The 25,193-nt window shown below is 38.2% G+C and overlaps 1 protein-coding gene across 1 annotated transcript in view; it reads left to right on the plus strand.

Moving 5' to 3' along the window:
• The first annotated feature begins 257 nt into the window (after positions 1 to 257).
• Positions 258 to 25,193, plus strand: part of AKR1D1 (aldo-keto reductase family 1 member D1) — a 42,814-nt gene continuing 17,878 nt past the window's right edge. Inside the window, exons 1-5 of the mRNA XM_004741688.2 lie at positions 258 to 433; positions 12,360 to 12,527; positions 15,765 to 15,881; positions 21,674 to 21,751; positions 25,016 to 25,138. Of these exons, the coding sequence (XP_004741745.1) occupies positions 341 to 433; positions 12,360 to 12,527; positions 15,765 to 15,881; positions 21,674 to 21,751; positions 25,016 to 25,138 (579 nt within the window). The 5' untranslated portion in view covers positions 258 to 340. The remainder of the gene's footprint in view (positions 434 to 12,359; positions 12,528 to 15,764; positions 15,882 to 21,673; positions 21,752 to 25,015; positions 25,139 to 25,193) is intronic.

Raw genomic sequence — 25,193 nt, forward strand, 5'->3', positions numbered from 1 at the left:
TCAGCCAGTTACTTGCCAATGAAAGCATCCTGACTGGTAGAAGCCAGCTAGATTTGTTTCTTTTGGGGGTTTCCCTCTTTATAGAGAAGTAAGCATCAGCTCTAAATGGATTATGTTATTTACATGCCTCTGATAAAGTTCAAAGGACAAGCTCTGGCTTTTCACAACAACCTGGAAAAAAAACAGGTTGAGAAATACATCTGCTAATCTCTTTTCCCTCCCACTGCTCCTCCCTCTGGCTCTTCTTAGATTAATAGGGCCCTAGAAGATCTTTTCAAAGAGACTCCTCTAGAGGCATCCAGAATCAGTGCTAAAATTTGAAACCCAGAGTCTCTCCAGGATGTACCTCAGCGCTGCAAATCACCGCATTCCTCTAAGTGATGGAAACAGCATTCCGATCATCGGTCTTGGGACATACTCAGAACCTAAACTGGTAAATTTTTCTCTCTCTCTTTTATTTTAATGTTTTGAAACTCTCCTAGAACATAATCTTTAACTCATTTTGAGTGGATCTCATTGATTGACTTTTTATAATGAAAGTTATCTCCAGAGTACTATTTGGCATTATGAGTACTGAGCCAGAGGTTAAAACTCTATCAGTTTATAATTTAAAATTATCTTTAAGCTTAGAAGATGGGACCTTTCTTCTTCCTTTGATGAAATTTAGCTGAATACGGATTATTAGAATGAACTGAGGCACATGAAGTTTCTGAGTTTACCACTTGTGGGGTTTTTAAAACTTTTATTTGAGAATTTCCAGTTCAATCTAACAAATACTTAATAAAAATCTCCAGGTATGAAGCACTAGGCTATAGAAGCTTCAGATATGAAGGGAGCAGTGTCTGTGCTACCTAGGTATTAGAAATCAAATAGGGGAGGCAGATTCTTTAATAGCTAATTATAGAAGGATGAAGATAAGAATAAATGCTATCCTAGAACTACAGACTATTTCTCTGAAAACACTGAATTGTTAAATTTGACCTTCAGGAATGAGTGGGTTGCCATTTAAACACAGTTTCTACTTGTAAGAAAAATATCTTTCTGCTTTCCTCATTGCAATTCAAATTTAATGCTGATTATCAGAATGAACCATCGTATGTGTAGAGATGCTACCAGAATTGTAGCATTAGATCAGATTTGTGTGATCACATAGGAATGACCTCCAGAAAGCTAACCACGAGTTAGAAGGCAGAAAAAGAGAGCTGAGGCAGGGCGTTTGGGGCAAAGGAGAATTACAAAGGCACAACGATAAATGATATGTCCAGCAAAGGCCAAGCCCGCAGTGGCTGGCACAAGGAATTAGTGGTGGAAGCAACGGCAGCTAGCTCTGGAAATGCAGGTTGAGACTAGATCATAAAGGACCTTGAATGCCATGCCAATGAGCTGGACCTTCACTCTGTATAAAAGGAGGAATTATGTGAGGTTTGGAAACAAAGGAAAAGCATCATGAGATCAGTACTTTTGAAAGATAATTCTGGGGCAGCACAGAGAATGGAAGACAGAAAAAGAAAAATAAGCCTAGAGTAAGCAGTTAGTTAACGAACTCTCCTATCACAATCCCACATTCCATTGCAATTGCCCAGTCCCCTTGTTTTTGATAATGCGAGGGAAAACCACTATCGGAACAATTACAAGGATCTAAATCATTGGCCCCTTCCTCTTCTTTCTTTGCCCATTATCTGTCTTTGATCTCATTCACAACCTTGGCTCCGACCACATCCATGCAGAGACACCTATTTCTTTTTTTTTTTTTTTGGTTATATGTCCCCATACAACTGTGGACCGGCTACATCAGAACCCCTTGGGGATTAAAAAAAAAAAAAATACAGATCCTCAGGCTTCACCTCTGTTCTACTGACTCTGGATCTTAAGGGATAGAGACTGCATTTAACAAGCTCTTTGGATAATTCTGTTGGACAGTCAAGTATGTACTCTGTCTTCCTCAGACATCTCTAACTCAAAATGACAGAATTACACTATCCATCTCTCCTTCCCCCAGCCCCTGAAATACTTCTCCTCCTAGAAAATAACATTATCACTCTGAGCCCCCCAAGCCAGAAGCCTGACCATATTCCTACATTCTGCCCTCTTCCGCATGTTTCTCCTTGTCCACATTCTATCCAAATGATTGCTATTCAATTTATCTCAGAAATATGTTTTCAATTCATACCATTCTCTCTAACTCCTTTGTCACTGCCTTAGTTTAGGTTCTTAATTTATCAGTAAGTTATTCTCCCAATTTTCTCCCCTCCAGTTAATGATCCAAACTGGGGCTCTCAGGATCTTTCTCAGACCCAAATCTGATCATGTCACTTCTGTGCTGAATTATTTCAGTGGCTCTCTTTCAATTACAGGGTAGAGACCACATTCCTGACCTTGCACACTGAGCTTTCAAGGTTCAGACAAGATCCATCTGTCCAGCATAGTCCACCACCACTCTTCTACCTTTCCCTCTGGGTGTAAAACCCACCTGGATGAGTTCCTGGAACAACTCTCCCATCTCCATGCTCATGAACATGCTGCCTTCTACCTGGAACACCCTTTCTCTTGGCTTTTCACTTAGCCAACTTCTACTAAACCTTCAAGACTCAGCTCAAGGACACCACTCCTTAGAATCCCCACCCTCCATCCACCACAACTTGTCCCTCTTGTGTGTTCACATGGACTCTTTTACTTGACTCTACTGTAGATCTTATCACACTGGATTGTAATCCTTGTTTCTCTACAATCTGCCCCACAAGACTATGAAATCCATTATAAAAGAGATTTCAGTTCTGTATTTCCAAGGTAGTATTTAATAAGTAATGGATATTCAGCTGATGCTTTCCAATTAATTAGTTTATAAAAGGGGATCTCTATGTTTGTGAGCATGTGACACTAGGAAGATATAAATAGACATGACATAATAGCGAACATTTTGAGGACACTTAACATGCACCAGGAACTCCTTTGAGGGCTTCACATTACATGTATTTTCTAATGTAATCCTCAAGACATTAAGAAAGATACACCATGTGACCCCATTTACAGATGATAAAGCTGAAGTATAGAGAGATAAAATTGCTCCAAACTTACAGTGCTAGGGAACAGAGTTTGGATTTGAACAGATGTACTTTGGGTCCAGACCCAATATTCTTTTTTTTTTTTTAAAGATTGATTGATTGATTGACTTGACAGAGAGCGCGTGCACAGGCAAGGGATGTGGCAGGCAGAGGGAGAGGGAGAAGCAGACTTGCAGAGGAGCAGGAAGTCCCAAGCAGGGCTCTATCCCTGGACGCTGGCATCATGACCTGAGCTGAACTCAGATGCTCAACTGACTGAGCCATCCAGATCCAGTGTTCTAATCCCTCTACTCTATTGTCTGTTACGAATATATCTAATGTCAATGAAACTTCAAATTTCTATAACTTTCTGTGTATTTCTATTTATGAAAGTACATAGGAATATACATCCTGAAAGTATGTAGAATGTGTGTGTGTGTGTGCGTGTGTGTGTATCCTGAAACTCACTTGGGCTCAAAGTGTTGTACCTAACAATAAGTACTATTAAGTACTTTCTGGGTGTCTAGTAATATTCAATGCTATAGGTTAGAGACATTCAGAATCACATGTTATTTCCCCAAGAGTTATAATTCACTTCAGAAGATAAGACATACACCAGTTAGACAATATGATGTAAGAAGAATACTATGAAAAATGGAGGTCACGCACACACCAACTACATTTGTGATCAGAAAATATTACCAACTGTAAAATAATGAATGGAGTTAATGGTCTCACAAAATCAGAAACTCTGATGTAACGAAAAATATACCACATTTATCTGGAAGGTTTGTTGGGCTGCAGAGGGAGATGAGGGGTGGGAAGAAAGGATTATCTCACATAAAGCAGATTCATGGCTTTCTATTCCAACCTATATAAGGGCTAATTCCTTTATCATCTTCCCAGGACCGATGAGGAAGAGGCTAGAATTATCCGTGCCCAAGTCAGCCACCTTGAAATGAAAGTACTCAATTGGATTTAACTTCAGAATCAGTCTTAGTCCTAAAGGCAAAGTCTGATGCCAAAATTTAGTTTTCTCTACTTGGCATGCCTGAGAGTCTTTTCAAACCCTCATTCCACAACAAAGGGTAGAAGGCAAATGCCAGGCTGAGGTAACTCTTTACCTGAAATTCATTTGTGTTTTGTGTTTGCGGTCGTGTCAGTCTGTATCTGTCTTGGGATCCTGCTCACTTTTTACAGAGAAGTTAGACAGCAGGAGAGGGCCGGGGAAAGATCCAGTGACATCTTCAGGGGATTACTTCAGAATTCAATTCAGAATTACTTCAGAATTCAATTACTTCAGAATTCAGAATTCAAGGGATTACTTCAGAAAGAGTAAGAGCCCACATGAAAGGCCAAAGTCAGAAAGGCTAACAATGTCTCGAGTGACCTCTGCCCTGGTCAGATTCCACCAGAGCATGTAGGGACAGGAACTGGAAAAGCAACTTGGAGGAGCAGTACCATGAAGCTGTGTGAGGGGCCCCAGCCCAGCTTCTCCTGGCTTTCAAAAAGATTTTTCTTTCTCTGAATGTGCCCAAATTTCTTATAAAGGTGTTTCATGCCCATGGACTCAGAGAATTTAAGATGGAACCAGCACTTAGTGTCACCAATCACTCTGTGCATTACGCCACCTGGTGATGGCTAATGAAAACTAAAAACGTGCAAATTATCTAGGTGACTCTTTTCCTTTTGAAAGCTTCCCAGAACATTTTCATTCAGGAATGCAATAGTTTATAACAGCTTCCCAACAGATTTCCCTACAGCTCCATCTGAAAAGCTCTGCCACATGACAGTGTCTTATTCCTTTGGATCTCACTCCTTTTTTGAGTTTTGATGAAAATTAACTGTGTTTTTATGAACATCAGCCCATGGAGTTAATAGCCCATATTTATAAAAAAAAACTTCAGGTAAAACTCAAGAATGTTACCAGATGTGCAAAGGACACAAGTCCAGGACCACTGGTAAATATTTTCACAGAGAAAGAGACACATATGACTAAAATATAAGGAAAAGCTGAACTGCTTTAAGAGAGATGAAACTGGTTCAAAGTTAAAGTAGAAATGAGAGAATCAGTTACAAGGTAGATCAAGTCCTAGGAAGTGGAGTGGGGGTCGTAAATTGAGATTTCTGTAGCTGCAAGCAGTTTTCAGTCTGAAGAGTGAGCCGAAGGCTTTGTATCTGGGGCAAAGGAGAGGTGAAGTCCAAACCTTTCATGAGTACCAAGGGGGAGCTTTAAACATCAAGTACATTCTGCCCCTGATCTGGATGGGGATGGGAGGCACAGGCTTAGGACTGTTCTCAGGATTTTGCCATCCTTTAAATACCGCATGCTTTCTCCTCAATGCCCATCGAATCCTTCTCCTCTTCTCAACCCAAGGAACCTTGTTTCGCTTTGTTCTCATACCAGGCATATTTATTATACACTGGGAACCACATGTTAAAGGAAAAGAATAATGCAATGACACTTGTTATAGCTTGAAAAGGAGAACTTGATTCACAGGCACGTGCTGTCGTGATAGGTCTAGGAACCACTGTGATGGGATTTTGCACGAGGGGGTACTGAGAGTCTGGGCTTCGACTCTGAATACAGTATGGGCAAGTCGGAATTTACAGCCAAGGTCAGTGGCTGGAAAATTACTGAGAGGAAACATCAGGGATAAGGGGGGATTCTTGTGAGCCAACTAGACATCACCTGGGCTGGTGGTGGCAGATGACGACTCTAACTAGACAGGAAGGGGGAATCAGATATGGAGGGTGGGGGTTGTTCCTAAACAGACTTATCAGGATTCTTGCTGAAGTTGGGTGATGCAAAGGCAAAAAATCCTTGTCTTGTGCTGGTGGTTCTATAGCCTCTACCTAAAAAGACCAGGAACCAGGCAGGAAGTTCGATCAAGTGTCAGGGGAGCTAAGTCTATTTGTCTGTTTTGTCCTGCTTTTCCTTTCTAATAGCAGGCATGAGAGCAAGATTAAGCAGAACCAGAGGTCCACCGACCCGTCCAAGGATAGCGACTTTCTCCACTACAGCCGATTGTATGCATAAGCAAGGGTCCAGTGTGGCCTGATTTTCTAACAGTTTTCGGGAAATCTTATAAAGTAGTTATTAATTTTAAGTAATAGAAGCTCATTTAGAGTTTTGTGAAATGCTCTGTGAGCTAATATTCTGAGGGTCAAGAATTCAGTTGGTGTTTATTTTTACTTTTAATATAGGGTATGTTCGGAGGGTTTGTTTTTTTTAAATTTTTTCAGCATGTTCTGAGTTCTTTCCAGTACATGTGATCTCCTCACCCTCACACACCTGCCACAGAAGCCTTGGCTTTAAAAAATCAAACACCAAGAAATGACCTCTGCATTTTGTTTATATATGTATATATTACCTTCCTTCTATCTATCTTATCTATCTATAGATATATGGAATATGGTGTGTATGTATACACACACACACACACACCATTATATATACATATATACCATTCCTCTGCAGAGTTACTTAGTGCTGTACACCAAGCTACAGCACTGGTATGGGGAGAGGGAGCCATTGGGGGTAACAAAAACATAACAGGGTGTAAAACATAGGTTTATTTTTCAAAAATATTAACCTGCCCACATTACAGTGAATTAAAATGAGAAGAGACAGAACACATAGAGATCAGGTGAGAAGGCCTCCATAACAAATCAGGCAAAAAAGAACAAAGACTTGAACACGGTCGGTCGCTGTGAGGAAACTGATTTGGCTGGAGCCTTGGAAGGAAGTAACTTGGCTGAAGGCCACACATCCCTGGGAGAAGCTCTCCAAAGCTGGCGACCATTCGGATCTAGGCTAAGGAGAACAGATGGGAGACCCAAGGCCAAAAATGAGGCTTTAGACCAAAGTTCTTCAAATCTAAAGCTTTGAAACTTACTGAGTCACTTATCCTCTTATTTTTGATCTACCTCCTTTTCTTTTTTTAACAGTTAACATTTTGAAAGACAATGGACTTAAGGAGGGACAGATACTTAGATAGCTAATATTTCTTTGCGATAAGATCCAAAATGAGAGTGTACCAAACCCCAGAAACTCTGGGTGTGTCTTTTTCAACCTGAAAGCCTTCCTCCGTCACGACAGGATTGCTCTTCTAATTTTTATGATGATAATTTTCTTGCTTTTTTCTAACAGTTACACAACTGTAACATTTCTATACAATATTTGAACTTTATATGAATAGAAACACTGGACGTACTTTTTTTCTGCTTCTTTTTCTAAATATAATGTAAATTTCACCCATGTTATTAATTGTGGTCTTTGGGCACCTGGGTGGCTCAGTTGGTTAAGCCACTGCCTTTGGTTCAGGTCATGATCCCGGAGTTCTGGGATCGAGTCCCACATCAGGCTCCCAGCTCCTGGGAGTAAAATGGGGGTGCCTGGGTGGCTCAGTGGGTTAAAGCCTCTGCCTTCAGCTCAGGTCATGGTCTCAGGGTCCTGGGATGGAGTCCCACATCAGGCTCCCAGCTCCTTGGGGAGTCTGCTTCTCTCTGACCTTCTCCCCTCTCATGCTCTCTTTCACCCTCTCTCTTTCCCAAATAAATAAATAAAATCTTAAAAAAATCATGGTCTTTGACCATTTTTATTACTCTGTAATTGCTTAATTATAAAAATATGCCAGCATCCATTTTACTGTTTTTTTTTAAGATTTTATTTATTTATTTGACAGAGATCATAAGTCGGCAGAGAGGCAGGCAGAGAGAGAGGAGGAAGCAGGCTCCCTGCTGAGCAGAGAGCCGGATGTGGGGCTCGATCCCAGGACCCTGAGACCATGACCTGAGCTGAAGGCAGAGGCTTTAACCCACTGAGCCACCCAGGCACCCCCATTTTACTGTTGATGGACATTTGAATTGCTGCCAGTTTAGGGCTTTGCAGACTCTAGTGCTGCAGATTCCTACACAGGTCTTATTGTACACATGCATGAGTTTCACTAAGATGTACACCTAGGAGGGGGACTGCCATCCCATCGAGTACAGTATCTTCAATTTTAGGAGATGATGTCAATATAAAATAATTTCCAAGCTATTCATATAATTTACACTTTTTCCAGCAATGTATGAGAGTACCCCTGCTCCACATGCTCACCAACATTTGGTGTCATTTTAATTTATGCAGTTCTAGCAAGCGTGGAATGGTCTCTTGTTGTGGTTTAATTTTCATCTCCTTTACTCTAGATGAAACTGACCAGTTTTTCATATTTTTATTAAACATTTTGGTATCTTTTGCAAAGTGCGCCTTCTGTGCATTTTTCTTTATTGGACTTCTCTTATTGATTGTGGATTTGTAAACGATCTGGTATCAGTCCTTTGTCAGTTATACCTATGTGAAAATACCTCTTCCTATTTGTCTTTTTACACTTTTAATGATGTGTTGACAAAGGAGTTTCTTGGCTTTAATGTGGTCACATTTATCACTCTTAATGTATCATTAATACTCTCTGTAGCTTAAGAAATCCTTCTTTACCCTGGTGTCTTGGGTTGGCTACTCTGGAGAACAGCCTCTAAGAAGGAGACTTGCATGCAGGCGGCTTAGTGGGGAGTAGTCTCAGGAATCAGACCTGCAGGGGAGTAAGAAAAGTCAGTCTGTTTGGTGTAAAGAATTGCACTGTGATCCATTTGCTCATTAGTCCCACAGGGAGCTCTGGAATGGTGCTATAGGGTTGTGCTAAGTTGAGGTAAGAGAGCCTGGCTGTTGTGTCCAATATCATTCATAGAGGGGATCAGATGTGAGTAACCAGCAGCCAACCCTGCTGGCAGCTGAGCAAATGAGTGCCTCCATCCTGTGGTACACCGCGACAGCCACTACATTTTACCCCTGGTGCCAACTGAACCTACTGGCTTTGTATGCTGAGTTCACCCCTGGGAAAAGCTCTTCCAGAATTTTGCTGGGTCTGTCTCTTGGAAAAGTTTTTAAAGAGGTAGGTTAGCAGAATGGAGTAGCTCCTGTGACTAAAGCTGCCTTCAATTTGCAACTTCTCTCCCTCCTAGACTACCCATTCTAGATTTCTCTCCTCCTTAACCAACATCTCTTCTGATCTAGGTGGCTTATGAAATATCACAACCTAAATCCTTATCTCTCAAGTTGTCTGAGCCCCTGGTCCACTTCTCCTTCTCAGATCATAGCTGCTGCTTTTATCCATTAACTTTCAAAAGTGGGAAGAGGTATTGGATGGCCTAAGTGCCCAGTGTTTTCCTCCCTGGCTTATCAAGTAACAGTGAAGGAGGCATATCTCTTCCTGGGATATAGTTACTTACCCCTGCCGGCCAGTATGGCAACACCTTTCCGCACATACTGAACTCCTGAAATAAGGGGCCTGGGTTCCCCCTGGGAACTAAGACTAGAAACTACGATCCACAGAGCCTTAAATTCACGGGTGAGAAGTATTCATTTTCTAAGTGAGTCAAAGGGAGTAATGCTAAGCTGAACCACTTCTACTGTGTTTTCAGACTTGTGTATACTTACTGGGGACACAACACCGTCTAAATGGATGTTGACTAGGGTATGCGTTACAGCCTGGAAGATGGCAGTGCATCCTCTCCCCTTTTTTAAGTGGAGGAAGGGTGCTGTTGACCATTTTAGAAAACAGAATTCTTTATTTCACTGATATCATCCTTAATGGTGGGTCAAAATTTTGCATTTAAGATTCTACTATCATATCCTTTATTTAGGTCTCCGAATATGGTATTCTATTTGATCTTTCTGAGTTTTCCTTACAGTGAATTTTCTTAAAGAATCTATCAGAATGCACATACAGTTCTCTTGTGCTACATTTAAGAATTATAAAGAAGCATTTTTCTCACATCCATATTTCCAACTACTTCCTCCATATTGATTAGAATTAAGTCCAAAATAGTAATTCACCTCATTGCTGCTTCTGCCATATGAAGGAAAATATTTTTAGCAAGCAAAGGCTGTACCAGATATTCAGCTTTTAGAAAAGGCTCTTTCATGGTAGCTGAATAATAGAAGACTCTCACTACTATAACTTGCTTCTGTGCCGTGTCTTTATGAAATAAAGCATCATTCGTACGTTACTTCAGACTAATGGTTAATACCATGCTCCTAACTTAATCTTTGTCTTTCTCATCTTCTTTATCCTAAATGCTCTCCCCTATGCCTCTTGTCTTGGGTTGATCTTTGAAAACATGAGCATATATTTTAATATGCATTGTTTTGGGGGGGTTTTCCCCTTGTATTAAATCTATTCGTGTTCTATACTTACATTTACCAATTTCAGCCACAAAAATTTCAGTGCTATTTCTGAGATTGTATTTACCATTCCACATGAAGTCTTGTTCTTTCCATTAATACTATGTATATACTGATAATGGAAGTATATTTTTATCTTTTCCCTTAAATTTCTGGATTCTACCCCAAGCCTCCTCTTCCAGTATACTTTTGTTGTCACACTTGTTGTCGTCCTTAACATCTCATTTTACAGAGTGTTTTGCAGAGCTTTTTGGCCTCAATTTCTATTCAAGCTCTATTAATCATGCTGTCAATTAAAAAATCTGAAGAGGTATTTCTGACATTCCTGGAATGTGTCTCTTTTCCTAGCTATTTGATATTTGTGACTATGAATCTTATTTTCTAATACCATCTGTGTAGCCAATTTGTTCATTTTTCATATCCTCTTATTTTCCTAATAGTGATGACTTTCAACTGAAGTAGGGAAAGAAAATATAATTTATGCTTCCAGTGCTTTTTATTTCCAGCCCAGGACTATAAAGTCACTAGAAATGTACGAGATTTCTTGTCTCACTCAATCTCAATAAATCAACTTCTGTGGGCCAGAATTCACAGGTCTGTTGAGATTTGTCAAGCATTTGGTTAGAACACTGAAGATACAGAAGCAAGCACAAGTAGTTCTCAACATTTGTGAACAAGATCAGAATGATCACCATCTGAATAAGGGATCAATTAAAATCTACAAATAAGATTAACCCTCTCTTCCTTCACACAACCTAAAAGATGATTTAAACATTTTATTTGGCAAGCCTAGATGCTTGTCTTGATGGAAATATCCACCAAAGCTTCCATTTTTCCTTAAGAAAAAAATGTAAGTAAAATGAGACACATTCGGGGCGCCTGGGTGGCTCAGTAGGTTAAGGCCTCTGCCTTCAGCTCAGGTCATGATCCCAGGGTCCTAGGATCTAGCCCAGCATCGGGCTCTCTGCTCAGCAGGGAGCCTGCTATCTCCTCTCTCTCTCTCTCTCTCTCTGCCTGCTTCTCTGCCTACTTGTAATCTCTCTCTGTCAAATAAATAAATAAAAAATATTAAAAAAAATGAGACACATTCATGTTTATTTAAAACATGTTATGTCATGTTTAGTTATGTCATCATAACTAAAGAGCAGTGATTTATATGCAATCTGAAACATGGATAACTTAACACTTCCAGTGTCAAGAGTTTTTCAGGTTTTTTGGTTCTATCAACATCCGGGAGAGAGTATATTCATATGTTTCATGCAGGTTAATAAAATGAACAAATATTTGGCTACCAAATTTAATAAAAATATATCTTGAAAATCTAACATGCCCCCCAATACTCTTCTTTCTCAGTTAATTGAGGAATAATTGATATACAATAAACTGTACTTATTTAAAGTATTCATTTTGATGAGTTTGACTCATGTACACCCATGAAGCCATCACTACAATCAAGATGGTGAACATATCCATCACTGCAAAAGTTCCCTTGTGTTGTTTTATAATCCTTCCCTGCCACCCATGCCTGTATCCCCTGTCCCCCACCCCAGGTCATCATTGATCCGCATCTACACTATACATTAGTTTCCATTTTCTGGCATTTTATATAAATGGAATCATAATGTTTTTATTTTTCATCTGGCTTCTTTCACTTAGTGTAATTTTCCTTATAGTCACCCATGTGGCTATAGCAGTACTTCATTTCTTTTTACTACTGAATGATATTCCATCCTGTGCATGTATCTCTGTTTATCCAAAACTTTTTTATAATGGAGCCTTCTTCAATGAACTAGTGCCTTCCTATAACATAGATGTCATGCAATCTCTTGTCGGTGGTAAAACTGATCAAGTTTCATTTCTGAGGCCACAAAGCTAGGGCAGACTTGGTATGGAAGGAGTCCTCCACTGAAGGTGGGAAGGGAATTCCCTGTGAGGTCAGTGTCCTCAACCTCCCGACGCCATCTTCCAATCACAACATGGAATTGGGAACTTGTCCTTTGTTGTAAAACAATGTCTATGTGCAGAGCATCCTGATGAAGAATGATTAAAGGAAAGGTCCTTTTCTCTTCTTCCCCACCTTGCCTTTTCAGACCCCTAAGGGGACCTGTGCAAAGTCAGTGAAGATTGCCATCGATGTAGGGTACCGGCACATTGATGGGGCCTACATCTACCAGAATGAGCACGAAGTGGGGGAGGCCATCAGGGAGAAGATAAAAGAAGGAAAGGTGCGGAGAGAGGATATTTTCTACTGTGGAAAGGTAAGATCTTCCCTTCATCCTCCAATTCTTTATATTAATAATGGGTCTTGTATCACTTTTCTCTGTTAAAGAATGTTGGGCTCACCAAGAATAGTGAGTTCTCAACTCCTAAATTCCTCATTTGTGCCTAGAAGTCAGGGACTGATTAATTAGCTTGTTGAAGGTTAAGGCAATACTCCTTCTTCATACATGGGCATTGATTTAAGACAGTATGGGAAGAGCCAGAAAAAGAACTGGGGAGTCAAGGCAAGGGGGGGGTGTTGGTGGTGGTTCATATTACATAAGCATTTGCCAAAGCTTTCTTTAAAAGGGCAGCCTTCTTTTTTTTTTTTTTTTTCTATGCCTATTTGTCCATAGATTACTGGTTTTTTGGTTTTTTTTTTTGTTTTTTAAATTGAGCTACAATTCACATACCGTAAAGTTCACCAGTTTAATCAATGGCTTTTCATGTACTCACAAAGTTGTATAACCATCACTACTACCTAATTCCAGAATGTTTTCATCACTCCAAAAAAGAGCCCCATACCTACCAGTAGTCACTCCCCGTTTTTCCTTCTCCCCCTCCAGTCACTGGCAACCACTGACCTGCTTTCTGTCTTTATAATTTTCCTATTTGGGACAACTCATACAAATCAAACATGATACGTGGCCTTTCGCATCTAGCTTCTTTCACTTAGTGTAGCATTTTCTAGGTTCATTCATGTTATAGCATGTATGAGAATTTCATTTCTTTTTTTATGGTCAAATAATACTCTATTGTATGGATATGTGACATTTCATTTATATCATTACTTTTGAGCATTTGAAATTTCCAATGTTAGAAGTCACTATCCACTGAAGAGCAATCAGAAAGATAAAGCATCAAGATAAAGCCTGTGGAAATACAGGTTGCATATTTCCAAGCAGCTTTGCAGAAATTAAGCTGTACAACTTTGGAGAACATGTAATACAACTCTCCTGAGTGTTCTAAAAGAGAACAAGATACCGCTTCTGACTTCATCCACTCCCCAGACACCCCCTCCTCCTAGCTCCCTACTCAGGCTCTTTGCCAAGATCCCTAGGAGTTTGTGGTGCCCCAAGTCTCCAGCCACTTACAGATTATCATTCCAAGGGGCCACATATAGCCACTGTCCCAAAATATCAGCCTGAAGCTTTTTACTTTATCATAGCTTTATAATTTTGATTCCTTAAGATTTTATTATTACGGTCTCTCCTTAGAGTAAATACCAAAGATTAACCTGGTGCTCCCAAATATTTCTGATGAAAAATTTCTTGAACTCAGATCCTGAGAACTAAGACCAAAGAAGCCTGCCCAAAGTGAGGAATATTTTTGAAGATTTATGTCTTATTCAAATTTTTTTTCAGACTTTTACATCCCTCCCCATGATATATTCTTATTTGTTTCATTTTGTTTCAGGGTAAAAATTAGGTTTTTAAGTTACCACTGAGAAAAATAAACCAAAAAACTTTTCTTATCTCCCCTGGTAAACAGTTAATGTTATTGCAGTATCTATCATATTGGAAAAATTGAACCAAATTATGTCATCCATTTCATAAAGTTGCTAAGAGTTAACATTTACAAAGCACTTAAACATAGTACTTGGCTCAGAGCTAGGACTGTTTGTGTTTGTTGAATAAAAATAACATGTATAAGAAAGAGTTTTCAGCTCAATAGGATGGCAGCAATAACACACCAAATGGGCCCACAGTAATGACAAAAACACATTTTTCCACTACTCCTTCTACATTATTTTTGCTTCTTTATACATTTAAGGCAAGAAAAAAATTATTGTCCAATATAAAGGAAAATTAAATTTTACCAATTTTGCTTGCCCTTACTTATGACAAAAAGGGTACAGAAATTTCATTTTTTCCCCCAAAAAACACTTTGAACATATTTGATGCTCCAAGAAAATGTATAAACTTATCCCAAGGTTCGGAGGCTCCCTCAGTGCCCTATGCTTTTTAGACCCTGAGGGGATACACCTGACAGTTTGACAATCTAAGCCTTAATCTTTCATTATCTAATATTTTAGAGACTGAGAATTTCTTTTTCTTTATTTCTTTCTTTTGTTAAGCTAAGTTTCTTTTCTTTTTTCCAGCTTCATTGAGGTGTAATTGACATATAACATTTTATAAACTTAAGGGGTATACCATGTTGATCTGATACACTTCTGTATTTCGCAAAATGATTTCCACCATTGTGTTAGCTAACACCTCCATCATATCACATAATTGCCATTTCCTTTTTGAGGTGAGGACACTTAAGATCTCTTAGCACCTTTTAAATATATGATATAGTAGTGTTAACTATAATCACTATGCTTTATATTAGATTTTATTGTATATTTATATATCTCATATATAAATTAGAAAGTGTTTAATATAGTTAATTGAATGATATAAAATACATATAATATAAAATATATTTATTATATAAAACTAAATTAATAATATTTAGTTAGTTAGTTAGTTATATTGGATCCCTAAAATTTGTTTGCCTTGTCATTGAAAGTTTGTATGGATTGATCAACATCTCCCCATTTTCATCTGTGGATAGCTGTCAAATTATTGACCTTTATTGGAGAGGCCCAGGCTGGGTCCTTCACACCACTATTTTAGTGATTATTATTAGTTTAGCCAGAGAGCCAGTAATTTCATAGTATGAACTGGCAGAATTTCCCTGGGGTCTGAGTAGGACCAAATGAGAACAAAGGAGCAGAAAAAGGATATCGAAACGTTTGCAATAACTTAAAGTTTCACCAGCTTCTGCACCACCTGTCCCAAGGTGAAGGATCCGGTGAAGTCACTCACACAACCATATTTCTTGTCCACTAAAGCACATCTTTTATCACAGTGTCATGAAAATAAAGTGCTAAACCCAACCCTCTAGTGAGACCCATGTTCCCTAGCTACACAATGAGGAAAAGCAAAAGTAATGAAGGTCAATTCAGAAGTTAGCAGAGAGCAGGGCAAGACTTTGTCCCTGAACTAGGTACTCTGTGCTTCAGGTGGATTTTCAGGTCTCTGGTACTGTGTTTGGATAAAGTATATTCCAGGTGTCAAAAGTTGTATGAACTCATCCTATACCCAGATGACACTGCAGCATAAAGATATTTTTGTAAAATGAAAAGAGTGAATAATGTATAGGAGTGCTTTATTAAGAATAAAGGGCTGCATGGTTGTTTTAAAAAAAAGTGCAGATGTTAGTTAACTATCATCTTTTTATTCTTTCAGCTGTGGGCTACAAAGCATGAGCCAGAGATGGTCCGCCCAACTCTGGAGAAGACACTTAATGTCCTCCAGCTAGATTATGTGGATCTTTACATCATTGAAATACCCATGGCTTTCAAGGTAAGTGCAGATGCCTAGAGGCTAGGTCTCTGCTCGCTGGCAACCATTAGCCAGCAGCTGTGCTTGTGATGCTATGAAACCAGTTTATTACTTATCACCATAGAGTGTTAGGGTGTTCTGTTACTATAAATCAGATAGTACTGACCAACCCCAACAAATGCCTACAAAGATTATGTGTAACAGACTCAGTCCTGGAACCCTAGTTTCTTTATTCATAATCCAATGAACTTGCTAATATATCTGCCCTTTACAACTATAGTTTAAACCCTCTCCATCAAACCAACATGAAGTCTCCTGACTGCCCTCTATATTTTAGCTAGCTAGCATTCAGACACACCCTTCTTGTTCACACAGTCATGAAAATGTCCCTGCAGAACATAATGCAAGATAATATATACAACTGAAAACCTGCTCGCCTCCCACTCCCTCCAAAATGACATAGCTCAAAGAATAGTCAGGTTTTTGAAGCCAGATCCAAGGACAGATTATTTATGTGATATCTATTCTTCTAGTTCAAATTCACTCCTCCTTTGAACTTTCTCAGTCTATGGGCTTGTTAATTGAACTACCCACAACACACCTGTATATGCCCTGCTAAAGAGCTGTCACTGCATTAAAATTTCATTGAGGGCAGGAGAGATCGAAAAACAAAATTGGCCGCTTGTCCACAGGATAAATCAGATCCTGCTGCTAGTCAGGAAGAACAAAGACTCTGCCAGTACAGTGGCCAGAATTCCTTTATGTAGCCAACCTGGTTGCCCCTGTTTTGTTCTCTGGAAACATTTCCTTCTCGGCTATCTTCTGTGGTCACATCCAACATGGACTTCAGGAAACATTGCCCTTTTGCATCCTACTTCATGTACATATAGATTTGGGGACTTCATGATGGCCTTGGTAATCATAGACTTTCATAGTTCAGATTTCATGGACAAAGAAATATCCCTTAAAATGTAATATGCTTTCAGTAAATTCACATTCAGTCAAGTCCATGAATGAGCAGTTAAAACTAGAAATCTAATAGGGTCACATTTCCTGTATCTAACTTGTGGCCTATGGTTTCTGTCTCTTAGTCAAGAACTCCTTATTCTACTCACCTCCCCCATCTTCAGCTTACTGACCTTCATCTGACATGAAATAATATAAAACAGGCACAGTTAATGTATTCCTTGCACCCAGTCTGTACCTCATTGCATGGTGCACCTTTGTCCAGTAGGACATCTGTGGCCAGAGATCTTGGCTTCAGACACAATCAGAATTCTCCCAAAGTCCATTACTTCCCTCTAGGATTCCTACCTTCCTGCTTTGGCTGTCACTAACTTCTCTATCTCCTAAAGGCTCAGATCTGAACCTCTGTCATCTTGGATGACATCCAGAAGTACAGAGTATGCATATTAGAAAAATAACATCTTACCTCTCATTTTACAAGCCTAGTAGCAACAAATACATCTTTCTTCAAGACCTCCTTGAAGACTGCAAAAATGACCAACAAATTCTAACACCCAGTGGTTTTCTACTAAGTCCCCTAAAGCTCCAGTCTTAGTAGGCCCATTTGTTTGCATCTCAGGACAGAACAAAGCAACAATTTAACAGATTGTATGCTATTACAGAGCAGGGATTACCAGCAACTTGAGATGGGATTCTTCTCATGGTCCACAAGCCCATGTTGACCTCACCAATTTCCCATTTTGGGCCCACTACTTGCCATAGCCCAGCATCTTTGTATTAGTTAGAACTTGTTATAAATGGCAGAAATCCAACTCAAATTGGTGTTAGCTAAAAAAGGAGCTAAGAATTCCAAGGGGTATCTAATTCAGGCGCAGCTGGATCCTGAAGTTCAAACTATGTATTCACCCCTTCATCTCTGTTTTGGTTGGCTTCATTCTCAAAAATCCTTCTCTATATGATGGCAAAGTGGCCACTGTCATGCCAAACCTCCTTTGTCAGCACAATATGAGAATTCAGAGAAAGAGAGACCACACAGTAAACCTCATGTAGAAATACCAGCTAGCCTTCATTTGGTTGTGTACCTATTACTGACTAATCTTTGCTAAAGGCCAAATGAGTGACTGACTGACATCTATGACCAAACAACATGGAAAGAGCTCCTCCAGAGGGGACAGAGTAGGTATGATAGAAAACAAAATAACAGATATCTACTGTACTTAATTAGAGGCCACTTAACATAGCGGTAAGGAGCATGAGCTCCAAAAGCAGGCTGCCTAGTTTGAATCCCAGCTGTGTCATATACAGGCCAGATGACTTGGTCAGGTCATTACCTGACCACTTTCCACAATACCTAAACACCAGGCAGTAGAAAAAGTCCGTATGGGCTTTGGAATCATGCAGAAGGGGGAATGAATTTCAGCTTTATTATTTACTAGCAACAGTCACTTTGATCTTTCTTTCTTTCTTACTTTCTTTTTGTTCTTTCTGAAATTCAGTTTCTTTATCAGTAAAATGGAGACAATAGGCAACTACCTTGACAATTGTGAGGAGTCATTAAATTATATATGTGACATTGCTGGCACAATATCTAACATTTTATAGATAATAAATGAAAGATGATATTCTGAAATCTTCACATGGAAGGGAATGTTATTAATAAGATATCCCAATAACCTAATTTCACAGAAGAGAAAGTTGAGGCCCCAAACAAGGAAGTAACTCACTCAAGTTTAAAGTTCATTAGAATGGGACCAGATGGTGGGTTCCCTGATGCCAACCTCATTCTTGTTCTCTTACATGACACTGCCTTCTGCCTTGTCTTTCCAAACCTAGCAATCCCAATACTCTGTGGACTATAGTGATTTTTTTAAATTTCAGGTTCTTGGGACTTGTAACTTTAGCCCTTATCCTCACATAGCTAACTTCACTCATGTTCAAATGGTAGATTTCTAAGCTAAGTCTTTAAGATTTGGAAAGAGCCTATATCTAAAAGTGAGAAAATGAAATTTACTTCTCTGTGGCTGACCAATGATTTGTAAAATCTTTTTGGGAAAGATAAAGAATTTCCATTCCTATTCTCAGATGGGATCAAGGCTCAAGGATACAGAGAGACAGTAAAACTTTTAACAGTAAGAAATTACACAGTATAATGACATTACTTCTCACACGAACCTATAATTCCTATAATGGAGAAATCAATCTTTGTAGCCAAAATATCACATGCTTTTTGAATCTCATCATATTTTTAACAAGAAAACGTTCTTGCTAAAATATTTTTACACTTTAATATTTTTTAAATGTCAAGTTAACAAGCAGATACAATTTTAGAACAACAAAATTTTAAAAATCACAATAGGACATTTTTAAGGATTTTTTTAAAGATTTATTTGAGAGAGAGAGCATGAGTTGTGGAGGGGGAGCAGAGGGACGAGGGGAGAGAATCTTGAGCAGACTCCATGTGGAGCTGGACAAGGGGCTCAAACCCAGGACCCTGTGATCATGACCCGAGCTGAAACCAAGAGTCTGACATTTGATCAACTCAGCCACACAGGTACCCCATGATAAGACGTTTTGAAAAGAAAGAAGTTACTGCTGAGTAGAATGAGAGTCAGTAGCATGGGTTTTTATAGGGCTGGATTATTCTTCTAGCAATATCTTACAGTAAGGAGCAGGCATAGAGGACAAAGACAGTGGGTTTATCAGGATGAATGGATTGGTAAAGTAGACACAGAGGAAGGGAGGCATCATAGAAATATTTAACATGGGGACAGTCTTCATAAGGACTTAATTAAATCTGGAGAAGTAAAAATTATTTAACAGAGTTCATAATAGAGGCATAAAAAAAGCCATTTCAGAACAGAAGGAAAACTAGGAAATGCAAAAGGCAAGAAATATGGAGAAAGACTGGAATGAAAAATGTGGGTCATAAGTGTTGAGAAGTTCAAAGAGCTTAATAATCAGAGATAGAAAGGGTAATTAACATGAATGGTTATGGGGCATTGAGGAGAAATGAGCCCTTTTCCTGTTCTCAGTGATACAGAGGAATTGAGAAATTATTTTCACTAAAGAGTGTAATGGAGAAAATGTTATCACCGGGGGGAAGTTTCATTCAGGTGAGATGACAGAAGGAAAATTTTTCAAAAATTTTAAGAGTATAATTGATTTTTCCGGTTGCTTTTCAACAAAAAATTTCTATTATCAAGGTCTACAGACTTCCATCCTACCATCCAATTCTAAAAGACACTTGTCCCCATATTATCTGATCTCTTTCAATACAGGTGACTACTGCCTTTTTCTTTGAACATTTTCAGTTCATGGCTCTATGATAACACCATCTCAGAATGCTTTGACAGATTCTTCCCTGTCAACCTCCAAATGTCATTATGCCAGTACTCTATTCTTAATATTACCTTACTGGGCCACACCTTCTCTAAAGGTGATCAATCAAATGGATTGAACACCACTTTATATGCTGAGGACTTCCAGATTTGTCTACAGTCAAGACTTCTCTCTCAGCCTCTCTCAGATTTCTCTGTTTAATTGCCTCCTCAAATACCCAGTGAATGTCTAATTGCCATTTCAGTCTCAAAATATCCAAAACAAAACTCTTGGTGGCTAGCTTAAACTCAGGGAATGATCACCACCAGCCAGCCAAGGAGCCTAGAAATCATCTTTTATTTCTATCCTGTTTCCAAGCCCATAAGAGAAGGGTCCTATTTTTAGATAAGTGAAAAAGGAAAAAATCTGAAAATCAATGGTCAGTTTGAACTAATCCTTTAGTTGAAAAAGGATTACCCAAAAACTAGGTTTGATACTGAGATACTTTGTGAAGTAGAAAGCAGATGCTAAACTCCTGGAGGGCCCAGAAAAGAAAAGAAGAGAATCATTGGGCAGATTCATCAGAGCTAAGAAGTAATGGGCTGAGTTTTCCCTTATATGTAGGGAGCATTCCACTTATTAGCTACACTTTTCTTAGCTGAAGAACTTCCTCTCACCCTTCATGATGATCTTTGGTTTCTTATCAGAGTAAGAAATTTGCTGTTTTCAAATTTGGCAAGGGTTAGTGTTAGGTCAAAATACTGAACATAAAAGTCTTAATTCTCAACTTCTACTCCTTGTTTATGAGTAATTTTGTTATTAACTATTAGAGTGGCTGGTGGTGAGTGTGGCAAAGAATTGCACGAAGAGTAGAGCAAAGCAATAAACAGGACAGAGTTTATTCACTCTCCAAGGGAGGAAAGGGACGAGACATCCAGAGAAATGTTGGCCCCCAAGGTTCTGTCAGGCTGGGCCTTTTAAGGGACTTCAAAGGATCTGAGAGGGTTATAGCTGTACCCATTGCCAGGAGTGGGGGTTGGGGGGGTGGTGGTAGGGGAAGGGTTGACTCAGCCAGGTAGAGCAGGAGGCAACAGGTTTTTCAAGGGGCTCTGTCCAAGGCTCATCTGGGATGTGGGCTAGAATATATTTTGTAGTTGGTGTCCATTTTCCAAAAATGTAGGGCACCATGATCTAGAAAAACAGGGCAAAGTACTGACACCTGTGAGATTTGTCTGTATGTGTGGCTGGGGTCATTGTGGGAGCGGGGGAATTGAACAGATTCCTTTCATTACAAGAGAACATCATGGTTTAAGAACAATAATAATCTGTCAATAAATAAAGGAAAATGAATGCCTGGGTGAGATAATGAGACTAATGTGTCATATTTATTATATATAAATATAAAAATAATTAAAATTGAATTGCTTTCTCAGGGCCAGGCTATATGGTATAATGACAACTCAAATTCCATAATTTTAATTCCCAGATATAAATAAAATAAATTATACTCATTTTTTTTTTTTTTGTAGCCTGGAGATGAACCCTATCCTAAAGATGAGAATGGCAAATGGTTATATCACAAGTCAAATCTGTGTGCCACTTGGGAGGTAAGTTTAAATGGGTCTCTTTTCTTGAAGACTACATTTTTAAACTGTGATCTGACTATTCCTGTTCAATAAAGGGAGAGATGCAGCCTTTACTCCTAATGGAAAGTAATAGTAAGAGCAGGTATTTTTAAAAATAAAGTTGTGTAAAATTCTCACTTCTTTGCACTGAAAAATTCTTGATTTTGTTTTGATGGAAAAGAAAAATGCCAAAAGAGAGAAGTGTAGAAAGAAAAAGAAAGTAGAGGAAGTAAGTTCTAATGTAACTATAAATAAAAAATGTATAAATGGGATAAATTCACAAATTTTTGAAGTTTCTCAAATAGAATTTACAAAAATCAATAATATGTTTAAAAGAAACAAACTTAAAACAATTCATGAAAAACTGAAAGAAAACTCTGGTTCCAATTCTGAGCAAGCTCCTTCCCCAGGATCATCAGAGTAGGAAAACTAGGAGAGAGTAATGAGAAAACCTGCATGGATTTATGATTGGGGTGGGAGATACAGATATTTTGAACTGGTTTGTTTATGAGGTAATATGACAGCTTTTACCTAGAGTAGAAGGCAGCCCAATAAGCTGTAAGAGGATAACATAGGACAAGACCTTAGAGTTCTTTTTGCTGTTTCTTCTCTTCTGCTATAGCTTGGAGCAAATCTTGTCTGCTCCACCCGTGCAGAAACTTAAGACTCATGTTAAGATGACTTCAGGAATCAAATCAGAGTAGCACTAAAAACCTGCACTTGTGAGAGGGTGAGAAAAACCCAAGTTACTGTCTGACCTCTGGTAATTGTTTCCCTCCTTCTCCCATTCCAAACTCCAGAGGCTGGGAAATTGCACTTTAACAAGTACCTCTTTCTAATGGACTTCCACCCTATAAATAATAGCTGAACTGTGCAATTGTTTTGAAGGGTGAGGAGGCACTGACTGCATTTTCTGGTGCCTGGGACTCTCCACCCAACAGACCATAAACTCATTCTTGACCTCACTGTAGATGACTAGGTTTGGAGTGTAGTGTTCCCTTCCAAGTGACAGACTGATAGCATAGCCGGTATCCCCAGGAAAAAAAATGTGTTCACAGCCCCAAATTACAAGGCATTTATTTTACAAAGAAACTTCATATTTTATTTAGAGATCTGAACATAAACAGAACAGAGAACCAACAACTTTTAACTTTTTAAGCCAAATAATATATTCAAGGAGATAAGATATTAGCAATATGAAACAAGAACAAGAATACATCTTTTTAAAAAACAAGCAAAAATAATAATTAGAAAAATGTAAAAGAATGCAATCAATGGGATAATAATAGAATAGATACGGACAAAGAAAAAATTATCAGATTGAATATCAGAATGAGGAACACTACCACCCAATATGAAGAAGGAAAAGACAGGAAAATTTTTTTAAATATGAAGGAAAAGCTAAGAGATGTGAAGGATAAAATTGGAATTTCTAGTATTCATAAAATAGGAGTCTCAGGAAAAAAGGAAAGCAAAAAGTAAAAAAGGTAATATTTGGGGGGAAAAAAAGAGATAAAGGGCATGGATTGCCAAAGGAAAGAAAGAAAAGAAAACCCTTACCTAGACACATTACAGTGAAATTTCAGAATATCAAACATACAGAGAAAATGTTAAAACTTCCTGAGTATAACAAACAAGCCAGTAAGGAAAAAAAATTGAAGAAACAAAAATAAATCAAGGAGAAAACAGGAAAAGAAGAGAAGAGAGAAAATGAATAGATGGGAAAAATAAAAAACAAAGAGCAAGATGGGAGATTTAAACTCATTTATATTAATAATCACAATATATATAAATAGTCTAAACAACTCAGTTAAAAGGCAGAGATTATCAGAATAGATAAAAAGCAACACCCTGCTACATAAATTTTTAAAAAATCCATTTTAAATAAAAAGATACACACAAATAGGTTAGAAGTAAAAGCTTAAGGGAAAAAGTAAAAGTATAAAAAAGATACACTATGCTGACAGTAATCAAAAGATAGCTGGAGTAACTATTTTAATATCAGCAAAGACTTCAGAGCAAAATGTATTACCAAGCTTGGATAAAGAAGTTTGTTTTATAATAATGAAGAGATTAATCCTAAACATCTTTGTACTTAATAACAGAACTCCAAAATATATAACACTTAAATGAAGAGAACTAAAAAGAGAAAGAGAATAGTCTGAAATAATGGTCAAAGATTTTAAAACCTCTATCTCAATAATTGAGATAATAAGTAAACAGAAAATCTATAGAAGATATTTGAACTTTATCAACCACTTGATCTAATTGACATTTATAGAATACATTACCAAAATATAACAAAATGCTGTTTTTCAAGTGCACATAGAACATTTTAACAAAATTGTCTATGGTCTGAGACATGAAACAAATCTCAACACATTCAATAACATTCTTTATGCAAAGTAGGCTGTCTGATAAAATTAGAATTACATGCTCTACCAACTAAGATGGCCAGGTACCACTACTGAGAATAATTTTTAAAACTCTAAGTAAAAAGATATATCATGTTCTTTGATAGAAAGACTGAATACATTAAGATTTTAATTTCCCCCAAACTGATTGAAAGATTCGATGGAATCGTAGTCAAAATACCAAAAGAAATTGAAAAGTTGATTCTAAAATTTATAGGGAAGTGTAAATAGCATGAAGATAAAAGATTCAATTTACCAAGAAAATATACCAGTTTTTAAACACATATGTACCATATAAAATATCTTCAAAATATGTAAAGCAAAAGTTGATAAACTGACATTGATAAATGCTTCTAATATAGTGGGAAATTTCTTACATGTCCCTTTAAATTATTGAGAAGCCAGGAAAAGCTAGATCTAATTTTGTATATTGTGTGTGTGTGTGTGTGTGTGTGTATGAGAGAGACAGAGCAAGAGGAGAGAGATTTGTATCTAATAAAAGGAGATTATACATTTTCACACACACCAGACATTTTAAAAAATGGATCAGATACCATGCCATAAAGCAAATCTCAACAGATTTCAAGAAGTAAAATCATTCTTAATGGGCTAGTATACATTGTGAAAATTCAAAGGAAAGATAGGCTGTACAATATTTCCAAAACTAATTCAAGTATAGAATTCCTGTCTGTCTCTCCCACTTTTTTTTTCTTCACAGAATGTGTATTAATATATCCAAGGACTGACTTTCTTAAAGAATTCATCAACACTCTCATAAACATCCTCATTTGTTTTGAGGCTTTTTTCTAACCCATTGACCTTTACTCAACAGGCTTTGGAAGCTTGCAAAGATGCTGGCTTGGTGAAATCTCTTGGAGTATCCAATTTTAACCGCAGGCAGCTGGAACTCATCTTGAACAAACCAGGACTCAAATATAAGCCAGTCAGCAACCAGGTATAGTTTGCTAGGAGGTAGGAGGTGAGAGGGGGAGGGTGGGGTGGGGGAAGAT

Source organism: Mustela putorius, unplaced genomic scaffold (genome assembly GCF_011764305.1).
Source record: "Mustela putorius furo isolate JIRA1106 unplaced genomic scaffold, ASM1176430v1.1 tig00003845_pilon_pilon_pilon, whole genome shotgun sequence".
NCBI classification, from domain to species: domain Eukaryota; kingdom Metazoa; phylum Chordata; class Mammalia; order Carnivora; family Mustelidae; genus Mustela; species Mustela putorius.